The 23,479-nt window shown below is 40.6% G+C and overlaps 1 protein-coding gene across 1 annotated transcript in view; it reads right to left on the bottom strand.

Moving 5' to 3' along the window:
• The window catches only part of mccc1 (methylcrotonyl-CoA carboxylase subunit), a gene marked incomplete at its 3' end in the record, with an annotated part of 34,207 nt that extends 10,966 nt beyond the window's left edge, over positions 1 to 23,241 (bottom strand). The window contains exons 1-12 of the mRNA XM_084310051.1: positions 23,106 to 23,241; positions 21,059 to 21,111; positions 17,268 to 17,407; positions 16,706 to 16,801; positions 16,174 to 16,295; positions 15,544 to 15,691; positions 10,109 to 10,230; positions 9,407 to 9,518; positions 8,746 to 8,827; positions 7,861 to 7,988; positions 7,239 to 7,422; positions 2,223 to 2,332 (exon numbers count right to left, since the gene is read on the bottom strand). Coding sequence (XP_084166177.1) covers positions 2,223 to 2,332; positions 7,239 to 7,422; positions 7,861 to 7,988; positions 8,746 to 8,827; positions 9,407 to 9,518; positions 10,109 to 10,230; positions 15,544 to 15,691; positions 16,174 to 16,295; positions 16,706 to 16,801; positions 17,268 to 17,407; positions 21,059 to 21,111; positions 23,106 to 23,161 — 1,353 coding nt within the window. The 5' untranslated portion in view covers positions 23,162 to 23,241. The remainder of the gene's footprint in view (positions 1 to 2,222; positions 2,333 to 7,238; positions 7,423 to 7,860; positions 7,989 to 8,745; positions 8,828 to 9,406; positions 9,519 to 10,108; positions 10,231 to 15,543; positions 15,692 to 16,173; positions 16,296 to 16,705; positions 16,802 to 17,267; positions 17,408 to 21,058; positions 21,112 to 23,105) is intronic.
• Positions 23,242 to 23,479: the final 238 nt, after the last annotated feature.

Genomic DNA, 23,479 nt, shown 5'->3' with positions numbered 1-23,479 from the left:
TTACATTATACTGCAGTACAGTAGTGTAGTGTGTATATCTTACATTATACTGCAGTACAGTAGTGTGTATATCTTACATTATACTGCAGTACAGTAGTGTAGTGTGTATATCTTACATTATACTGAAGTACAGTAGTGTAGTGTGTATATCTTACATTATACTGCAGTAGTGTAGTGTGTATATCTTACATTATACTGCAGTACAGTAGTGTAGTGTGTATATCTTACATTATACTGCAGTACAGTAGTGTAGTGTGTATATATCTTACATTATACTGCAGTACAGTAGTGTAGTGTGTATATCTTACATTATACTACAGTACAGTAGTGTAGTGTGTATATCTTACATTATACTGCAGTACAGTAGTGTGTATATCTTACATTATACTGCAGTACAGTAGTGTGTATATCTTACATTATACTGCAGTACAGTAGTGTAGTGTGTATCTTACATTATACTGCAGTACAGTAGTGTAGTGGTTAGTGTGATATCTTACATTATACTGCAGTACAGTAGTGTAGTGTGTATATATCTACATTATACTGCAGTACAGTAGTGTAGTGTGTATATCTTACATTATACTACAGTACAGTAGTGTAGTGTGTATATCTACATTATACTGCAGTACAGTAGTGTAGTGGTATATCTTACATTATACTGCAGTACAGTGTATATCTTACATTATACTGCAGTACAGTAGTGTAGTGGTATATCTTACATTATACTGCAGTACAGTAGTGTAGTGTGTATATCTTACATTATACTGCAGTACAGTAGTGTAGTGTGTATATCTTACATTATACTGCAGTACAGTAGTGTAGTGTGTATATACTTACATTATACTGCAGAACAGTAGTGTAGTGTGTATATCTTACATTATACTACAGTACAGTAGTGTAGTGTGTATATCTTACATTATACTGCAGTACAGTAGTGTAGTGTGTATATCTTACATTATACTGGAGTACAGTAGTGTAGTGTGTATATCTTACATTATACTGCAGTAGTGTAGTGTGTATATCTTACATTATACTGCAGTACAGTAGTGTAGTGTGTATATCTTACATTATACTGCAGTACAGTAGGTGTGTATATCTTACATTATACTGCAGTACAGTAGTGTAGTGTGTATATCTACATTATACTGCAGTACAGTAGTGTGTATATCTTACATTATACTGCAGTACAGTAGTGTAGTGTGTATATCTTACATTATACTGCAGTACAGTAGTGTAGTGTGTATATCTTACATTATACTGCAGTAGTGTAGTGTGTATATCTTACATTATACTGCAGTACAGTAGTGTATGTGTATATCTTACATTATACTGACAGTAGTGTAGTGTGTATATATCTACATTATACTGCAGTACAGTAGTGTAGTGTGTATATCTTACATTATACTACAGTACAGTAGTTTAGTGTGTATATCTTACATTAGTACAGTAGTGTGTATATCTTACATTATACTGCAGTACAGTAGTGTGTATATCTTACATTATACTGCAGTACAGTAGTGTAGTGTGTATATCTTACATTATACTGCAGTACAGTAGTGTAGTGTGTATAGTGTGTATATCTTACATTATACTGCAGTACAGTAGTGTAGTGTGTATATATCTTACATTATACTGCAGTACAGTAGTGTAGTGTGTATATCTTACATTATACTGCAGTACAGTAGTGTAGTGTGTATATCTTACATTATACTGCAGTACAGTAGTGTAGTGTGTATATCTTACATTATACTGCAGTACAGTAGTGTAGTGTGTATATATCTTACATTATACTGCAGTACAGTAGTGTAGTGTGTATATCTTACATTATACTGCAGTACAGTAGTGTAGTGTGTATATCTTACATTATACTGCAGTACAGTAGTGTGTATATCTTACATTATACTGCAGTACAGTAGTGTAGTGTGTATATCTTACATTATACTGCAGTACAGTAGTGTAGTGTGTATATCTTACATTATACTGCAGTACAGTAGTGTAGTGTGTATATCTTACATTATACTACAGTAGTGTAGTGTAGTGTGTATATCTTACATTATACTGACAGTAGTGTAGTGTGTATATCTTACATTATACTGCAGTAGCAGTAGCGTAGTTTTCTTCAGAGCGGCAGGACGATCTTCTCCCCAGACGACCAGCTTAGCGATCATTGGATCATAGTGAGCGACACCTCACAGTAGTGTAGTGTAGTGTGTATATCTTACATTATACTGCAGTAGACAGTAGCGTAGTTTCTTCAGAGCGGCAGGACGATCTTCTCCCCAGACGACCAGCTTAGCGATCATTGGATCATAGTGAGCGGACACCTCATCACCTAGAATACACACATATATATATATGTTAACGCGGTATTAACACGTTATCGCCCGATTCTATTAACGCCACTATTATTTTTAACTCACGATTAACTTTAAAAAAAAATGTAATTTGATGCAAATTTGCAATGCATGAGGGTCATCCTTTTGTGTTAAATGGCTGCATAAACCAAGCATTCGTTGACTCGCATGTTGATAAGAGTATTAAAACTTGGAACTTGAAAAAGATCTGTTAAATTTTTTTGTTTTTTTTAAATCTATTAATTTGCGATTAATCGCGAGTTAACTATGGACAATCATGCGATTAATCGAGTTAAATATTTTAATCGATTGACAGCACTAATATATATATATAGTGCTGTCAATCGATTAAAATATTTAATCGCGATTAATCGCATGATTGTCCATAGTTAACTCGTGATTAATCGCAAATTAATAATTTTTTTTTATTATTTTTTTATCTACCTTAACACTTTGAATGCCCAGCAGGGGGCGCACATTTAGTGCTTGAATGCCCAGCACCACTTCAATGTTAATGTTAATATCGCCTAATCTATGTTTTAAATTATGGCTATGTGTCTAATCTGCCCGTCGCATTATCAATGACCCATTTCCAGTCAACATTGTCGAAGCGGATTGTTTTTTTATCGGTTCATTTCCGTTTTATATCATTTTGAAAAGCCCTCGTTTTCAAGAAGAAGAAAAAAAGAATCCCTGCTAAAAGCTGATGTACTGTAATATTCTAGAACGTTGTCATTGTTCGGCCTATTTATGAATCGTTTTCAAATAAACGCTAGATTATCGATAGTATAAGTAAGCTGTAAATCTATTCTCTTATTTCCTGATCACTCGCACAGTCAAAACAGCCATATCACATATAGGGGGAAAGCTTATATCTCCGTGAAAAAAGGTCTGATTATCCTAATACTGGTCAAATAGATTCCTTACCTGAGATCAGATGGTATCCAAATGGATTATTCCAATTCCTGATCGACCATTCCAAAAATCGATCCTTTTATTGATCCACTGCGTATACAGTAAAACACATAATCCCCGCTGCTCTGAGGGTCCAGAATGAAGTTGATCGGCCCCGGTTGCTTGCGTGAGAAGTAAAATGTGGAGTCTGGGTCTTTTTTCCCCATGCATTTTCATTGAGTCCAATCCAAAAGGGTGAATTACCATCTGGGAGACGATAGGGGGCGCTTTTTTCACATCCGAGTGCCGGGGGTGGCTGATTTACCAACGGTAGACTCGGTTGATGAAATATGAATTCAGATCGCTAATAAAAAAAATAAATAAAAAAAAACGAATATTCTCGTTATGGGCATTCAACCGGCGGGGGGTAAACCCGAGAAAACTCGGGTTGGGCATCCAAAGTGTTAAACAGATCTTTTTCAAGTTCCAAGTTTTAATACTCTTAACATGAGTCAACAAATGCTTGGTTTATGCAGCCATTTAACACAAAAGGATGACCCTCATGCATTGCAAATTTGCATCAAATTCAAAACAGAGTGATGCAAAAAATTACTTAAAAGAAAATAATAATTTAAAACAATGAATAAAGTGCATGAAATTAGGGCTGGGCGATATGGAAAAAAATCATATCGCGATAACGATATGATAATTTTATTTTATTTCTCGATATCGATAATTATCGAATTGTTATAAGTATCAAAAAAAATTAAAAAAAAAAAAAAAAAATTTAACAACAGATGTATGTTTATTTTGCAGCAATTCTTTGTCATTGCTGCCATCTTTAGTGTTACATCCCCTCACACTCCAGTTCTCAGGCTGCAGCTGGTTTAAAAGCTAAAGTAAACCGGCTTCTCTGCTGGCTGTGGCTCCAGAGGAGTTGAACAGTTCTGGCTCTGCTAGTTTATTTTCTATCTTTTGGCGCTTTTTTGGTGGACAAACATGTGCACTGTGACTCATGACTAGGGATGTCCGATATTATCGGCCGACCGATATTATCGGCCGATATCGGCAGTAAAATGTGATATCGGAAAATATCGGTATCGGTTTAAAAAAAAAAAAAAAACAATAACAATATTTGTTATATATATATCCAGTGAAATTATTAGTTACCTGAAATTATTCCGTTTTTTGGGGGGGAAACCCTGCATATATCGGTATCGGTTGATATCGGTATCGGAAATTAAGAGTTGGACAATATCGGAATATTGGTATCGGTAAAAAAGCCAATATCGAGCATCCCTACTCGTGACTGGAGTCTAGTTCTGCTAGCACACATAGCCTACTGTGTACAGACGGTTTCAAAATGTATTTTAAATTAGAAAGCAAACAAAATAAATGGACAAGAGAAAAAGAAATCTGAATTTGGTCAGTATTGTCATTTGGACAAGCAAAGCCATTACTTTAAGTTGCAGGCAAGAAAGACAAGTCTGTCCACTGTCTCTGGTTTTAAAACTGCCCTGTTGCACACACATAAACACATACACACTACTATACAAACATACACACTACTACATGCATGCATAAACACCTACACACTACTACACACACATAAACACATACTCACTACTACACACACGCATAAACACATACACACTACTACACACATAAACACATACACACTACTACACACATAAACACATACACTACTACACACATATAAACACATACACACTGCTACACACATATATACACACATACACACTACTACACACATAAACATATACACACTACTACACACATATAAACACATACACACTACTACACACACACAGACACACAAACGCACACATTTAGCATATAATGTCTATTCTAGGTACAGTAGTTTATCATTTCTCTCTCTACTCTAGATACAGTAGAGTTTATATTATCTGTCTCTATTCTAGATACAGTAGAGTTTATATGATCTGTCTCTACTCTAGATACAGTACAGTTTATATTATCTGTCTCTATTCTAGATACAGTACAGTTTATATTATCTGTCTCTATTCTAGATACAGTACAGTTTATATGATCTGTCTCTATTCTAGATAAATGGACAAGAGAAAAAGAAATCTGAATTTGGTCAGTATTGTCATTTGGACAAGCAAAGCCATTACTTTAAGTTGCAGGCAAGAAAGACAAGTCTGTCCACTGTCTCTGGTTTTAAAACTGCCCTGTTGCAGGTAAAAAAAAAAAAAAAAAAACGATTTTTAGATTTTTTTTAAATTTCGATATTCGATATCGATTATTAAAATATATCGCGATATTTATATTATATTATTATATTTCTCTCTTGCCCCTTCCTCATCTCTCTCACCCCCCCTCTCTATCTCTCTCTCTATCTCTCACACACACACACCACACACACACACACACACACACACACTTTGAGTCAGAAACAAACATAGTATCAATGAGAGTATCAATAATACACCTGAGTGAAGTCTAGTATATAAAAAAAAAAAAAAAAAAAAAAAAAAAAGTTAATTGTGAGTTAAAAAAATAGTGGCGTTAACACTTTATCTGCCAGGGATTATTCTGATCTTAATCCACTGTCTGCCAGTACTGTAAGTCTATGGAGATGTTCCCCTTCTTTGCAGGGCTATAACTTTTTAAATTGTATTGCTAAATTGACATTACTATGGCCCATTCAACGTCAAGTATCTATCGTTTAGGATGTAGCAACGTTCTACTTTTTCATTCACATATTCATACTAAAATACGGTCTAAAGTATAAATATGTTTTTATCGTTTTCTGCAGCATTCTGCAGAACGCGAGTTATAGCTATAAATACATATTACATCATCAAATGTAGTTTGATACCGATTGACGTCATATTAAAACTTTCAATTGTGCAAGGTCCTAATCGTCATGCCTCATCATCTGCTGGTGACCGGAGGGGGGGGGGGGGGGGGGGGGGTTTATAAGTCCGTGGCCGACGTTAAATGTGTATTTAACTACTGCACTACTGTATTGCACTACCAAAGGACCTAGCATGTCCTCCATGCTCTGTAAATAACTTATGTACAAATACAGAGATGCCCCACTATGTTACCTGTTTATTGCACAATGTTGTTTTATTGGATTCTATTATATGTTGTACTACTGTATTCCACATCGTTGCGGGCAAGACCACCCGCATTTCATTGTATACTTGTATGCCGTGACAAATAAAACTCTTGACTTGACTTGAAATCATTCATGTAGTATGGGCGATACATAGATCACAGCAGTTTATATGGATCATAATATTCACGATTATGGGATGTTGATATACGCAATCCATGTCCAGGTTGTATAATGCTATATGCGTCCAAATCATGTTGTTTATCGAGTTATTGGCAACGGATCGCTGTCCAGTGTGTCGAGCTGGAGTCCCGCTAACGATAGCGAGTGCCCGGACCGAATATGGATGAGCACCACTTCCGGCGCGTCACTTCCTGTTTGGGCGATCCGCCGATCGGCCACCAGATGGCGCTCTTGAACCGTTGGAGAGTTGAGAGGAGATCAACAGGAGATCTCAAGTCTCCGTGGGTGAAATATGATTGCCATCACAGATTTTTGAAATATTGATCTCAAAGACGCCTTATGGCGTCATTGGCAGATTACGCATGGCGGAGAATGACGTGGTAACACGTCATTGGCGAATAAAGGGTTAATATAATCTGGCGTTTGACAGCTTTGACAGCCTTAATATATACACATGCACACATATATACATACACAAACAGATATACTCACATATATATATATATATATATATATATATATATATATATATATATATATATATATATATATACACACACACACACACAGATATACACATATAAATACATACACAGATACATACACACATAAGATATACACATACACATATATTTACATACATACAAAAACACACACACAGATATACACATACAGTCTGTCTGTCTGTCTGTTTGTCTTACCCTCTCTGACTCCGGTCTCTATGCGTGTGTGTGCGTCAGCCTGGGGGGTGGAAAGATGGAGCAGAGGCCCCGCCCCTGGCATGAAGTCGTTGTTAGGGTCCTCAGCATAGATACGGGCCTCGAAGGAGTGTCCCCTTAAGATGATGTCATCCTGGAGGAGGGGCAAGCGCTCCCCTGCTGCTACCTGGATAGAATAAAATAGAACGGTATAGAACAGGATATTATAGAATAGAACAGAATAGAACAGTATAGAACAGGATATGATAGAATAGAACAGGATAGAACAGTATAGAACAGGATATGATAGAATAGCACAGGATAGAATAGAATAGGACAGTATAGAATAAGATAAGATAGAATAAGATAGATGAGATAAGATAGAATAGAACAGAGGGTAAGGCATGTACAAGTCAGTTTAAGGTTACACTTGGCTTCAAACACATAATACAAACACAATTATATTTATATACCAATATCTCTGTGTCTCTTTTTCTTTCTCCTAGTTGCCACTCTATCAATATAACATAACAATATAATACAATATATATAACATAGTATAACGTAACATAGTATAACATAATATAATATAACATATGACATAGTAGAACGTAATATATAATACCCTGAGTTGCCATTCCACCAGGTCAGTACCAGTGATCATCTCAGAGACGGGATGTTCAACCTGCAGTCTGGTGTTCATCTCCATGAAGTAGAAATTGTGCTGAGAGTCCATTATAAACTCTACTGTACCTAGAATAGACACGGATAATATAAACTGTACTGTATCTAGAATAGAGACAGATCATATAAACTGTACTGTATCTAGAATAGAGACAGATAATATAAACTGTACTGTATCTAGAATAGAGACAGATAATATAAACTGTACTGTATCTAGAGTAGAGACAGATCATATAAACTCTACTGTATCTAGAATAGAGACAGATAATATAAACTCTACTGTATCTAGAGTAGAGAGAGAAATGATAAACTACTGTACCTAGAATAGACATTATATGCTAAATGTGTGCGTTTGTGTGTCTGTGTGTGTGTAGTAGTGTGTATGTGTTTATATGTGTGTAGTAGTGTGTATATGTTTATGTGTGTAGTAGTGTGTATGTGTGTATATATGTGTGTAGCAGTGTGTATGTGTTTATATGTGTGTAGTAGTGTATGTGTTTATGTGTGTAGTAGTGTGTATGTGTTTATGTGTGTAGTAGTGTGTATGTGTTTATGCGTGTGTGTAGTAGTGAGTATGTGTTTATGTGTGTGTAGTAGTGTGTAGGTGTTTATGCATGCATGTAGTAGTGTGTATGTTTGTATAGTAGTGTGTATGTGTTTATGTGTGTGTAGTAGTGTGTATGTGTGTGTAGTAGTGTGTATGTGTGTAGTAGTGTGCATGTGTTCATGTGTGTGTTTAGTAGTGTGCTTATGTGTGTGTGTGTGTAGTAGTAGTGTGCGTGTGTATGTAGTAGTGTGCATGTGTTTATAGTAGTGTGTGTCTTACCTGCTCCTACATAGTCAACAGCCTTGGCTGCTTTGACTGCAGCCTCTCCAAGCTTCCTGCGGACATCTGCACTGATACCAGGCTACGCACGCACACGCACACGCACACACACACACACACACACACACACACACACACACACACACACACACACACACACACACACACACACACACACACACATTTAGAAACAGTCTTACAATCCTAAACAATCATACACTCAAACAATCATACAATCATAAACAATCCTACAATCATAAACAATCCTACGATCATAAATAATCCTACAATCATACACAATCCTATACAATCCTACAATCATAAACAATCCTATACAATCATAAACAATCCTATACAATCCTACAATCATAAACAATCCTTCAATCATAAACAATCCTTCAATCATAGACAATCCTATACAATCATAAACAATCCTATACAATCCTACAATCAAACAATCCTATAAAATCCTACAATCATAAACAATCCTATACAATCCTACAATCATAAACACTCCTTTAATCATAAACAATCCTTCAATCATAAACAATCCTCTCTCTGTGTGTGTGTCTCTCTCTCTCTATCTCTATCGCTCTGTGTGTGTGTATCTCTCTCTCTCTCTGAGTCTCTCTCTCCCTGTGTCTCTCTCTAGGTCTCTCACCCCTGGTGCCTCCTCTATAATCTTCTGGTGTCTCCTCTGAACACTGCAGTCTCTCTCAAACAGGTAGACGACATTACCATGGTGATCTCCAAACACCTGCACCTCCACGTGTCTGGAGAGGAGAGGAGAGAAAGCAGAGGAGAAGAGAAGAGTGTGTGTATTAGTGTGCATTAGTGTGTATGTTAGTGTGTATTAGTGTGTGTTAGTGTGTGTTAGTGTTTGTGTATTAGTGTGTGTATTAGTGTGCGTTAGTGTGTGTTAGTGTGTGCTAGTGTGTATTAGGGATGGGTACCGAACTCTGTACTTTTAAGGGTATCGACCGAATTACATGGTACTAGATTACCGATTCACGTTAGATCAATATGTGCCCAGTGTTGACCAGTTTATAAAAAATATTTAAAATGTTTATTAGCAACGCCGAGCTTTCAAACCCTAGCGTTTGTCTGTCCGAAACCCTCGTGCAACTGCGAGTACCTTTGAAATGTCTCTGCGATACTTGTACGAGAAGCGTTTTGATATAGAAAAGCGAGACAGACTTAATTGTAGGATTTTTACATGGTTGGACAAGGGACTGTGTATTCACTCGGTGCATCACAGTCACGAAAGGGGCTACGGAAAAGGGTACCGTCGGGTACCGGTATCGATTCCCAAGTGAACGGTACCCAACCCTAGGGTGTATTAGTGTGTGTTAGTGTGTATTACCTGGGGTCCTCTACAAACTTCTCCACCAGCATGACATCATCGTTGAATGACTTCCTGGCTTCTCTTCTGGCAGATTCCAGCTGTTCCAAGAACTCTGTCTCTGACATCGCTATACGCATCCCCTACACACACACATATAAATACACACATATATATAGATACACATATACAAATACACATAAAGACACACATATACAGTATATATACACATATATAAATATACACACACAAATATATTCGATTTGCATATTCATGATCGTATTGTTGTTACTTGTATGCCTTTTGCGGTGGAAATGGCAGACGTTCAAAGTCATAACATGTGCAACGTGTAATCTAATGAATCACATTCAAAATATAAATAACTTATCTTAAACCACTATTCATGATTCTGCCTAGAGCCAGGACTCGACAGTGTGCGTTTCGCTCGCATTTGATAACTTCCGTGTTTCACGTCAACTCCAGCTGGAAGGGAGGGGCTGAACGCCTGAGCCCGATACCCCCCACCTTCAATTTTAGAAGCTATGACATCTAGCTCTTCAGCCCTGCGTCCTACAGCCTGTGACAACTCCTCTTGCGAGTCGCGCTGTTTCTATGTAAACTCTGCAAGCAGCAGGTCTAACATACTTTACATCCTCGCCATTCCTATATGCCCACGTCTCTCTCTCCATTTTTCTCTCCTGTATGATTGTTCAATGATGATGATGTACATAAAAACCATGGAAAAAAATTTGTGCTAAGAGAAAAAGCCTACCCATTTGTATTCAATGTCTCTTTAAACCAAGAGAAGGAAAGTATAATTTAAGAGGGTTATTTATTCTTAAATCATGTAAAAAAGTAAGAACTAATGTAAAAGATGCGTTTACATTTTGGGAGTTAAACTATGGAATAGCCTTAGTGACGGGTTGAAGTTGTGTACTTCTCAGGGGAGATTTAAAAAAGCCTTAAAAAAATCAGGAGTACAGTTTTGAGTAAAACATCAAACATTTGTTTTTTTTCAAAAAATTATATCTTGCAGCATATTCTAATTTTTTTTTCTTTCAATATTAAAATATATTTAGTTTTTAAGAATTGTAAAGGATAGGCAAAAATAAGAATGTGCTTCGCCTTCAGCCTATTCCTTTTTTCGGTCATTAAGTGTGGATTTTGTGTGTGAGCTTACCTTGAACATTTTAAGTACATTTTATTTTTTTTTTTTTAATCTTTTTTTCCCCCTTCTTTTTCCGTTTTTCTCCCATCCCAATGTTAGTCGTTATGCCAATTCCCAATCCCCTTCCTGGTCGTTGCGCACTCTACCCCCTACCGTCGGTCCGGGAGGGCGGAGACTATCACATGCTTCCTCCGACACAGTGTACCCAGCCCACCACTTCTTTTCACCTGGCAGCACGGACTCTCACTGGGAGAGTGTAACGTGTGGAAGGTCACACTACCTCTCCCAGATCTGAACTGTAGGAGTCGCTGTTTACAACGACCAGGACCCACCCTCGCCGGGTTTCCCACCCGCTAACACTGCCAATTGTGTTAGTATGGACGGTCGGCCAACCCGGAAGCACCACAGCTGGATTCGATCCCACTGTCTCTGTGGTGATAGACAGACGCTTAGTCCGCTGCGCTACCCGGCCGCCCCTGAATATGTACATTTGTGATTTTTTTCTTTTTTTTCTTTTTTGTAAGTCCACAAAAGTGTGTTTTTGATTTGTCTGTAAAGAAAACCAGACATGTAGAGATAGATTTATGGCGTGATGTCATTTTGGGTCCGGTACCAGACCCATCGGGCTTAACACATTGTGCGCCATAAACGGTGTAAGTCGTTATTGCCCGCCATGCGTTGAACGCCAACAACGGCGTAAATCGTTTTTGGGATCAATATTTCATTTTTTCGCCATGGCATTCATAATTCATCCAGCCTCCCTCCGGACTGCAGCGGCACCCTGTCTGAGATTGCAATGCCTCAATACCGCCGCCTGGTGGATGGTCGGGCGAGTTACACTCACGTCAAACCGGAAGTGGCAATCGGTGCATCGAGGAAATCCCTCCGGCAGTCATATCTTGTTACGTGGATCCAGACAAACACTCGCATTTGGATCGCTTTCGAAACGCAATAATCGATATGATTTCGCCGTTTATTGCGCCATACAAACCAGAAATGGATCTAGGAGATCGGTGTCAAATAATTGGGATATTTTTCCTCCAGTCTCATCGGCGAACGGTAAGAGGACACTAACGTTATTTTCAGCCCGATTGTCCATTTCCTTGTTTGCAATCAGTCTGATCAATATATCAACCCATACTAAATAAAGCCGTTACTGACGATCAAGGAATTATAAACAACCCCCCCCCCCTTTCCTTCACGCATGATGAAGCATAATGTATACCGATGATATACATTTGAATTTTTTAATATAGCGTGTATAGGAAAGAAACGCCAATCGATAATCTATCATATGCGTCAGGGCCTATAACTAGCGTTTTTGGAATTACAGCAGAAAAGCTTAAAAACATACTTATATTCTCGAAGGTATTAACACAACAATGTATGAATGAAAAAATATAACGTTCCCACATCCGGAACGATAGATAATCGATGTTGAATGGGCCATAGTAATGTCAATATAGCAATAATATTTTAAAAGTTATAGCCCTGCAAAGAAGGTAAACATCTCCATAGGGTTACAGTGCTGGCAGACTGGGTATAATGATGGGCACAATGCCCGGCGCCCAATGTGTTAAAGGGGAACTATCTTATAAATGGCCTTTTTGAGTGTTTAGCATTGTTTCCTAGCTATGTGAACTTATATTAATATGATCTATGTCTCAAAATTCTCATATTGGCGCATTCTTCCAATTCTCCTCTCACAATATTCACCCTCACTGAACTGAGTCGTTTGAAAATGTGCCTATATGTGATGTCATATAGTCACTGCTGCATGTTAATGTTGAGATAGACGACGACGCTCTGCAGTGGTTTAGGTGGCACCTGCAGCCCAGGCTCAAAACAGCTCGAAATCTTGAGGTAGAAAAATGCTGTTTTTGAGGACTTGATTAGAAATACAAAACAATGAATAAAAAAAAATATATATATTACAGAGGTGTTCCATAGACTCACAGGAATTGTGTAAAAGTGCCCAAATAGTGAAAGAAATAGTAAAATAGTTCCCCTTTAAGAGGATATATAAACACACATACAGAGTTACCCAACTTGTGCATCAATAATATATGACATTGAAGGATTTTTGTTCTCAGCTACATATCAAATAATAATAATAGTAATGATGATAATAATACTAATAATAATGACAATTGTAAAAATAATAATAGTAATAATAATCATCATCATCATCATCATGGTAATAATAATAATAATAATAATAACCCAGTTGATTCAGTCAAAACATGTGGTACTAACTTACACAGACAGACATATAGAGACAGACATATAGAGACAGATATATAGAGACACACAGACAGACATAGAGACAGAGATATAGAGAGACAGACAGACATAGAGACAGACATATAGAGAGACAGACATATAGAGACACACAGACAGACATAGAGACATATAGAGACAGACATATAGAGAGACAGACAGACATAGAGACAGACATATAGAGAGACACAGACAGACATATAGAGACAGACATATAGACAGACAGACATAGAGACAGACATATAGAGAGAGGCAGACATAGAGACAGACAGACAGACATATAATAATAATAATAATAATACATCTATTTTATATAGCGCTTTTCCAGGTGCTCAAAGACGCTTTACATGGGCAGGAGAGACAAACTATGGCAAAACAAAAAACAGAACAAAAATAATACATGACAAAAATAAAATAACACAGACAGAATTAGAGGTCAAAAGCAAGATTGAAAAGGTGAGTTTTGAGGGCTGATTTAAAAGATGTCAGGGTGTTTGCATCACGGATATGGCTGGGGAGGGCATTCCAGAGGGAGGGGGCAGCAGCAGCAAAGGCCCTGTCGCCCCAGGTCCGGAGCCTGGTCGTGGGAGGTGTCAGGAGGTTGGCATCTGCAGACCTAAGGCGACGGGTGGGCGTGTGACGGTGGAGGAGGTCGGACAGGTAGGGAGGGGCAAGGTTGTTGAGGGCTTTAAATGTGATGAGTAGTATTTTAAAATGTATCCTGTATTTGATTGGAAGCCAGTGGAGGTCGTGGAGGACAGGGGTGATGTGATCAGAGCGACGGGTGGAGGTGAGCATGCGGGCAGCAGAGTTTTGGACATATTGGAGTTTATTGAGGATAGTGTTTGGTGAGCCGTAGAGGATGCTGTTGCAGTAATCTAGTCTTGATGATATGAATGCATGAACCAGTGTTTCAGCAGCGGAGAGTGATAGGGAGGGGCGGAGACGAGCAATGTTCCGGAGGTGGTAGAAGGCCGATTTGGTTATGTGGTTCACATGGCGGAGGAAAGAAAGGGTGGAGTCCAGGATGATGCCAAGGTTACGGACGTGAGTGGAGGGGGTGACAATGGTACCATCAATATTTAGGGTGAAATCCTGGGTGTGGCTGGTGAGGGATTTTGGACCGATAATGATGATTTCTGATTTATTGCAGTTTAGTTTAAGAAAGTTATTTTGCATCCATGTTTTGATGTCTGTGAGGCAGGTGCTGAGGGTGGAGAGAGTGGCTGGAGTGATAGTCTTGGTGGAGAGGTAGAGCTGAGTATCGTCTGCATAACAGTGAAAACGCAGGCCATGTTGGCGGAGAATCAGACCAAGTGGAAGGATGTAGAGGATGAAGAGCAGGGGACCAAGTACTGAGCCTTGGGGGACACCATGAGTGATGGGGGCAGTGGGGGATTTGCAGTTGTTGATAGAGATGAATTGGTGCCTGTGTGAGAGGTATGATTGGAGCAAGGTGAGGGGGATTCCGGAGATGCCAACGGAGGACTGGAGACGAGTGATGAGGATGGGGTGACTGATGGTGTCAAAAGCAGCGCTGAGGTCTAGGAGAATGAGGATGGAGAGGGAACCAGAGTCGGCAGAGAGGAGTATGTCGTTGGTGACCTTTAGAAGAGCAGTTTCGGTGCTGTGTTTGGTGCGGAATCCGGATTGAAATGTATCATAAAGGTTATTGTTGTCGAGGTAGGATTTTAATTGGGAGGCAATGGCTCGCTCAATTATTTTTGAGAGGAAGGGGAGGTTGAGACACACAGACACACAGACAGACAGACAGACAGACAGACATATAGAGACATACAGACAGAGACAGAAATATAGAGACAGGCAGACACAGGCAGACAGACAGACATACAGACTATATAGAGACAGACAGACAGAGATACATACATATAGAGACAGAGACAGACATATAGAGACAGAAAGACATATAGAGACTCACAGACAGACAGACAGACAGACAGACAGACAGACAGACATAGAGACAGACAGACAAACAGACAGACCTCACCTTCCCCCCTCCTCCCCGCACCGCCTTGATCATCACTGGGTAGCCAATCGCAGTAGCCTCTGCTTGGAGCCTCTCGTTTGATTGGTCATCACCATGGTAACCACCAATGATTGGCACCCCAGCAGCTGACATGATGTATTTGGATGTGCTAGAGAGAGAGAGAGAAAGAGAGAGACAGAAAGAAAGAGATTTACATTTTTAAAAGTACTTTATTCTATCAAGCCATTTACAAAAATACAACCATCTTCATCAATCACCCTCTTCCTGTAATCAATGTCTACTGACTCAATCACCCTCTTCCTGCTATCAATCAATCACCCTCTTCCTATTATCAATGTCCCACCCTCTTCCTGTTATCAATGTCTACTGAGTCATCAATCACCCTCTTCCTGTTATCAATGTCTACTGACTCATCAATCACCCTCTTCCTGTTATCAATGTCTACTGACTCATCAATCACCCTCTTCCTGATATCAATGTCTACTGATATAACATAAGACTTTCAGATGACCTACTGTTGACCAGGTATATCCCCCCCCCCCCCCCTAAAAAGACAAATATGGCTCTATGGTGGGTGGCTCTAAGGGCCAATAGGTGGTTAGTGGTGTGTGTGTGGGAGGGTTGGGGTACCTCTTAATGCCCATGTCTCTGATAGCAGAGGATGGAGGTCCAATGAAGATGATTCCTTCTTGTTTACAGGCTTCAGCAAACTCTGTGTTCTCAGACAGGAAACCATAGCCAGGGTGGACCGCCTACACACACACACACACACACGAGTACTTACATGGGATTTTAATATAATGCAACTTACTTACATGTTATTTAAGAGTACTTACATGTTATTAAAGAGCACTTACATGTTATTAAAGAGTACCTACATGTTATTAACCTCTTAAGCCCTAGCCATATTTTCAGAAAACCCACCTAAAAATACATACCCAAGTTAATGTAAGATTGCTCCACTTCTACAAGGTCCATTTGCATGTTCTTGGTATCTAGGGACCTCTATGGATCTCAGGGAATGTATTCCCAGTGTCAGAAATATTGTGTCCGTTACTAGGCTCGAGTCAATTGTAATACGTACGGGTACGTACATGTTATGTTATTTAAGAGTACTTACATGTTATTTAAGAGTACTTACATGTTATTTAAGAGTACTTACATGTGAGCCAGAGGTCTTGGCCGCCTCCAGAACCTTCTCCATGGAGAGGTAGCTCTGCTGGGAGGCAGCAGGACCGATGTGGTAGGCCTCGTCCGCCTGCAGAGACAACAAGTTAGGAGTCATAGCAGCATGGAGGAGACAAGTCAACTGTTCCTTTATTAAAGTCAGGAGTCATAGCAGCATAGAGAGACAGAGACGAGACAGACAGAGAGAGACAGAGATAAACAAAGAGAGAGACAGAGAGAGAGAAAGAGAGATGGAGACAGACAGAGAGAAAGAGAGAGACAGAGAGACAAAGAGAGATGGATGGAGACAGAGCGAGCGACAGAGAGAAAGAGAGACAGAGAGAGATGGAGACAGACGGAGAGAGAGACAGATACAGGAATAGAGACAGAGAGACAGGGATAGAGGAGGGAGAGAGAAAGAGAGACAGATACAGGGATAGAGATAGAGACAGAGGGAGAGACAGGGATATAGAGACAGAGAGAGAGACGGATAGAGACAGGGATAGAGAGACAAAGAGAGAGAGACAGGGATAGAGACAGAGACAGTGTAGTCTCACCATAGCAACATGCATGGAGTGTCTGTCTGCCTCACTGTACACGGCCACAGTGCGAACACCCATCTTCTTTGCCGTCCTCATCACTCGACACGCGATCTCCCCTCGGTTGGCAATCAACACTTTCTCTATACGACCCACACCTACAGTACACACCACAAGCAGTCAATCACATGTGATACTACTACTAATAGTGATACTGCTACTGCTATTGCTACTACTACTGCTGCTGCTACTACTACCTTATATCTACTAGGGATGAGTTAGAAATTGAATTTTCAAATAGTTGTGCCAGTCTCTACATTCGCCAGCTCTCGACGTTGCTACCGGCTTGGCCGGCCGTCATACTAACACAATTGGCAGTGTTAGAGTGTGGGAAAGCCGGTGGGTGGGGATTGGACGTTGTGGACAGCGACTCCTACAGGTCGGTTGGGTGACGCCTGCACAGCAGAGACAGGAAGTATCGGGGGCAGCGTGAGCCTCCCACGCGTTACTCCTCGCCACTGAGAGTTCGAGCTGTCTGGTGAAAAGATGCGACAGGCTGCCTCCTCGTGTACCGGAGGGGACACGTGATGCAAGGCTTCTATCCTCACTACAGCCGACCAGTGGGAGGCATAGTCTAGCAACGTTCAAGACAGGGGAGGGAAGAATTGGAATTACGAAATTGGAATGGGAGAAAAATAAGGAGAAAAAGTGGACCAAAAAAAATTGAATATCGTGGAAAAGTTTTTTTATTTCAGTAATTCAATTCAAAAAGCGAAACTCTCATAGAGTATAGATTCATTACACACAAAGTGAAATATTCCAAGCCTTTATTTGTTTTAATTTTGATTATGGTTACAGCTCATGAAAGCCCAAAATTCAGTATCTCAGAAAGTTTGATTATTACATAAGACATAAATATTTGTATATAGAAATGTCAGCCTTCTGAAAAGTATGTTCATGTATGTTCACTCAGTACTTGGTTGGGGCTCCTTTTGCACAAATTACTGCATCAATACAGCTAAATATATTGACTTTTCCACGATATTCAAATTTACTGAGCTGCACCTATATGTATATATATATATATTTTTTTTAAGTGAAGCAAACCATTCTTATTTAATTAATTTGTATATTTAGAGGCAGCCTAATTTCCATACTACTACTACTAATTTATCTAAAAGATGCACATGCTACTGTTTCTGTTTGTTTATTAAAACCGGTTGATAAGCCAATGCAATGCTGTTATTGTAGGCTACGATGGTGAATGGTGCCATTTTGATTTATTGTCGGTCAGCTGAGCCGATCAACATTCTGAAGGATTATCTGAAGTGCCTATTTATGTGCAATACCCTTTGATTTTAATTATCCATTCTATTAAAAATAATAACAGAATTTAAACTGAAACAGAAAATAACAATTTCGTGTGTTTTTGGGGGGGGGGGGGCGAATTTTCAAATATTCGGTCTTAACACAATGGGGACAAACAACGTATTTATCCGTGTTTCGATTCCACCCGTTGTGGACAGAAGCACGGATAAATCCGTGGCAAGTTGTTATTGCTTTTATTCCATATTAATAACCTATTCAAGGTCGCCGAGCGGCACTGCAGATGTACCCTATTCTTTGAATTCGACAAAGTGCAATACCGGCCAGATCCTCTTAGGGGCGCTATCGCGATAATGCAGTGTTCCCTGTGGCCGAACGGTGGACTATTTTTTTTTTTACTTTCAATGGAGATTTCAGTTAGCAGGATTCTGGATCTGCAGCCTGTAGCTTGGATTACGTTTTGCATCGCAGATTTCACCATGCAATAAGGGGATTTATCATCAGCCAATGGACATATCGATCTACCAGATGGTGATCGATAACGGGGAAATGCTCGGGGGGATCCCACCGGACCGCGGTAAGATCTTTTTCACGTAAAGTACATCCCGATCGGGCCTTGTTTTGATAGCCATCCAGGCGTTCGGCCTATCAGGCTAACGTAGGGCTGGGCGATATGGCCAAAAACGTTATCGCGATAAAATAATAAAATTATTCTCATATCACTCGATATCGATAATTATCGTCGATATATATATATATATTTTTTTGATGATCTTTCTTCCCCTCTTTTTCCCGATTTTTCTCCCATCCCAGCCTTCCTGGTTGTTGCGTACTTTCCCCTACTGTTGGTCCGAGAGACGGGAGACTGTCACATGCTTTCCTCCGACGCATGTGCAGCCTGCCGGCAGGCCAGCCTGGCCGCGCAGGTTCTCACCGGGGAGAGTGTAGCGTGTGGGAGGCCGCACTATCTCTCCCTAGTTCCTACCCTTGCTGAGCAGGCGCCCCGAACGAACTGTAGGGGTCGCTGTCCACAACGCCCAGGACCCACCCTTCAGCTTTCCCACCCTCTAATACTGCCAATTGTATTAGTGTGAGAGGCCAGCCAAGCTGATAGCAACACCGGGAGCTGGATTCGAACAGGCGAATCCAGCGTGTCGATATAATTTCTGTCAAGTTTAATTAACTTCTTATGCCCGGCGCCGTTCCTCTACGCAGTAAACACGGCCCAGTGCATAGATTATTATATTCCACCAGGGGGCAACCTACCGCCACTGGATCATATGCATTATAAGAATGGAACTAACACAGTTAGCCAGAGCAAGCGGTGTATCCCAGGACAATGTACTAACTATCACCCTAAAATACTCCGTTCCGCCCCAATACATTGCAACGACGTCCACCGCATACCCCACACTACTCTAACCGTTACCTCAGAATTCACACCACACCCACTCCGCACGTAAACTATAAAATAGCGACGTGCAAGCTAATGATCCTAGCCAGCCTTGTTTCCAATGTACTAACTATCACCCTAAAATACTCCGTTCCGCCCCAATACATTGCAACGACGTCCACCGCGGCGCAGCATACCCTATTACCCCACACTACTCTAACAGTTACCCCCAGAATTCACGCCACACACCCACTCCGCACGTAAACTATAAAATAGCGGCGTGAAAGCTAATGATCCTAGCAGCCTTGTTTACTACCCAGAGGTGCACCGCGGGTCTCCTTCGCTGTCGCCATCTCCTTCACTGATTGGTTGTTAGTGCGCGTGTGCTGATATCCAAGCTTGGAAAATCGATATATCGAAACTTTGCGACCACGTTTCATGTTTATTTCGAGGAAATAATTGATTGCGATAGTTATCGTTATATCGCCCAGCCCTAGGCTAACGCGGTTATTGCTAATCAATAATCAGAAACGACGTCCCCCGCCCCCCCCCCCTTTCATGCATACATGCGTGAGGATCGTACCGAACATATGCAGTTTGAGTTTTAACTGGAGCGTATCTATAACCGAAATGCCATTGGATTTAACGTTATTAGCCCATTATCTCGGCTTCCAGGAAATATACTAGACCAAATCCGGTATAAAGCTTATATTCACTGCGCTATAAAATGAGAACGTATTGATGATTTTTTTTTCTTTAAGCCATTTTGAAGGGACGGTTTATGGTCTCAATTCACAATGAGAATGGACAGACAGCAATACTATAAAGTATAGATTTAGCTCTACAAACAGCCCCACGTCTGTTTACATTCCCCGGTCCTCTTGAGATTAATTAAACTCATCCCAGTGGCCGCGAAAGTGTTAAGAACAGTAGACTATTCGAAAATTATTTTGGTCAGTCATGCACATCCCTAATATCTACTACAACTATTACTACTACTGCCTTATATCTATTACTGCTACTATCTTGTCTTCTCTACCGGTATTGGTATCAGTAAACACACCATACGAAGGGTTAGCGCTTTACTCACCTCCTGTGATAAACCTTGTGTTTTCTTTGGTCCATGACAGCTTCCTGTGAGGGCTAGAAAAGAACAGAATGGGAGCAGAGGAGAAGGGAGAAAGGAGAGGAAAGAGGGTTTAATAGAGAGCAGATGAACCTACAGGCTAACAGCTCACAATAACCACCCCAGCACACAGGCAGGGTGAGGGGTGTGTGTGTGTGTGTGTGTGTGTGTGTGTATATAAATGGTAAATGCGTATGTGTGTACACACACAGCTGATTACCACTTTACCCGTAGAATCAGTCAAATGAAGAAAAAGATTAGTTAGAACAGATTGTACCAGTTTACATTTAGACATTTACATTGTCATTTAGCTGACGCTTTTATCCAAAGCGACTTACAAATTCTGTACGACAAGTCAGCAGGAAGGGTACAACTCTTTCAGCCAAGTAACAATGTTCATCAAATAGTGTTGAAACTTGGGTGCTGCAGTGTTGAGTGCATAGTAGTAGAGACATATTAGTATAGTAGGTAGTAACATAGGCAAGGAACAGTAATTAGTGGAAGAGTGCATGTCATCATGATAGTAGAAGACAGTACAGTCCTGACTGTGGTGGGAAGTTCGTTCCACCATTGTGGAGCGAGGACGGAGAATAGCCAGCTTTGATGACCCTCACGGAGCTGGGATAGAAGTAGGTCTGAGGCGGCCAGAAGATGTAGAGCGGAGGGGTATTGAGGGTGTGTAGTTAGAAGATGTAGAGCAGAGGGGTCTTGAGGGTGTGTAGTTAGAAGATGTAGAGCGGGGGGGTCTTGAGGGTGTGTAGTTAGAAGATGTAGAGCGGAGGGGTCTTGAGGGTGTGTAGTTAGAAGATGTAGAGCGGGGGGGTCTTGAGGGTGTGTAGTTAGAAGATGTAGAACATAGGGGTCCTGAGGGTGTGTAGTTAGAGACCATTGACCGGAGGTAGGAGGGAGCCATTCCCTTCGCTGCGCGATATGCCTGGTCAAGGACCTTGAAGGGGATTCGTGCAGCGATGGGGAGCCAGTGCAGGTCCCTAAGAAGTGGGGTAACATGGGCTGACTTTGGTAGGTTGGAGATCAGGCGGGCGGCTGTGTTCTGAATGAGTTGAAGTGGCTTGATGGCGGTGGTCGGTAGACCAGCGAGCACTGTGCATTGCAGTAGTCGAGGCGAGACATGAGTATTGATTGCATGAGGAGTTGAGTGGCTTCTTTTGTCAGTTGTCTGGTGTACTGTGTAGGACAAAACAGATCCTAGAGCAGCTAGGATTAATTACACTACATGACTTTACATACAACCGCACTGTGTGCTATTTAAATATCCCTGCATGAAACAAGACAAACGTCTTTCTCTGGTCTGCATCCCCTTAACAATTGTATGTATTGAGCCGTACTGTATTGTACCCACTCTGCAATCTGTTAAATAAAGTTTTTCATTCATTCATTCAAACGTTGATGTTTCTTTATTTGCAGTTAGTTTTGATCCTGGAAGGAGGCTCGCCAGGCTAACCATCCTGTAGGTGTCAGGTGAATATAATACCACAGCAACATTACAGTATCCAGTCCACTGACTACACTACTCAGCACTTTGAGCTACATAACATGTATGAAAGGTGCTTTATAAATACTTACTTACTACTGTAGTGACTACAGTTTAGACACCAAAACAAAGTGTACCTGCAAGTTGCAACTAGCATTAGCGACACCAGCTGGCTAGCCGTTAGCTACCTTTATTTAACCTTGCAGTGAACCAGATGGACAGATAACCAACTAGCTTGAGGATGCCAGCCTGAGATCCATATGGGAACTTAGCATGAGCTAAATGCACTGAGACTAAAGCCGTGAAGCAAACAACTAAACAACTAAACTAACTAACAAACTAACTGCGACTCTCAGCACCTGCCTGTTAGCTACTGAGCTAAGCTAGCTGTGTAGCTAATACACTAGAATACTAAGCAGGCTAATAGCAGAGCTAACTATGTAGCTCAGATACACAGACAGACAGCAAACCCGTTACAGTTGAAATAACAAGCAGACGTCAGAATAAAGTCGGTCTTACTGAGTGAATCTCCTCAGACTTTGCAGGGTTGGGAACTTCAGTATGACAGCAGCCATGTCTGCTGGGCTAAGCGCTACTAGCTAGCAGGCTAACAGACACCTACAGCTAACTGGGTGAAAGGATGGATGGATGCAATAGGGTCCAGCTGCAGCTCCGGAGAATCCTCTCAAGGGGCAAGCCTATGGCAGCCTGGCGGAAAGTACGGAAGTTTCTTGCCCAGTGAGAGGATCTCCGCCGCTGAAGCTGGACGCTACTCGATGGATGTGTTTAGTTGGGAGAGAAACCCGGGATTGTGTTTATGAAACGGGACAGTTTTCAAACTGTACACATGTACAATTTGCTTAAAATTTCTATTAGGTTATACTGATATACGG

This window comes from Notolepis coatsorum (assembly GCF_963971535.1).
Source record: "Notolepis coatsorum genome assembly, chromosome: 3".
In the NCBI taxonomy this organism is placed as follows: Eukaryota; Metazoa; Chordata; class Actinopteri; order Aulopiformes; family Paralepididae; genus Notolepis; species Notolepis coatsorum.
Note: the sequence above shows the minus strand (reverse complement) of the source record. Positions and strands in the feature narration are given on the sequence as shown.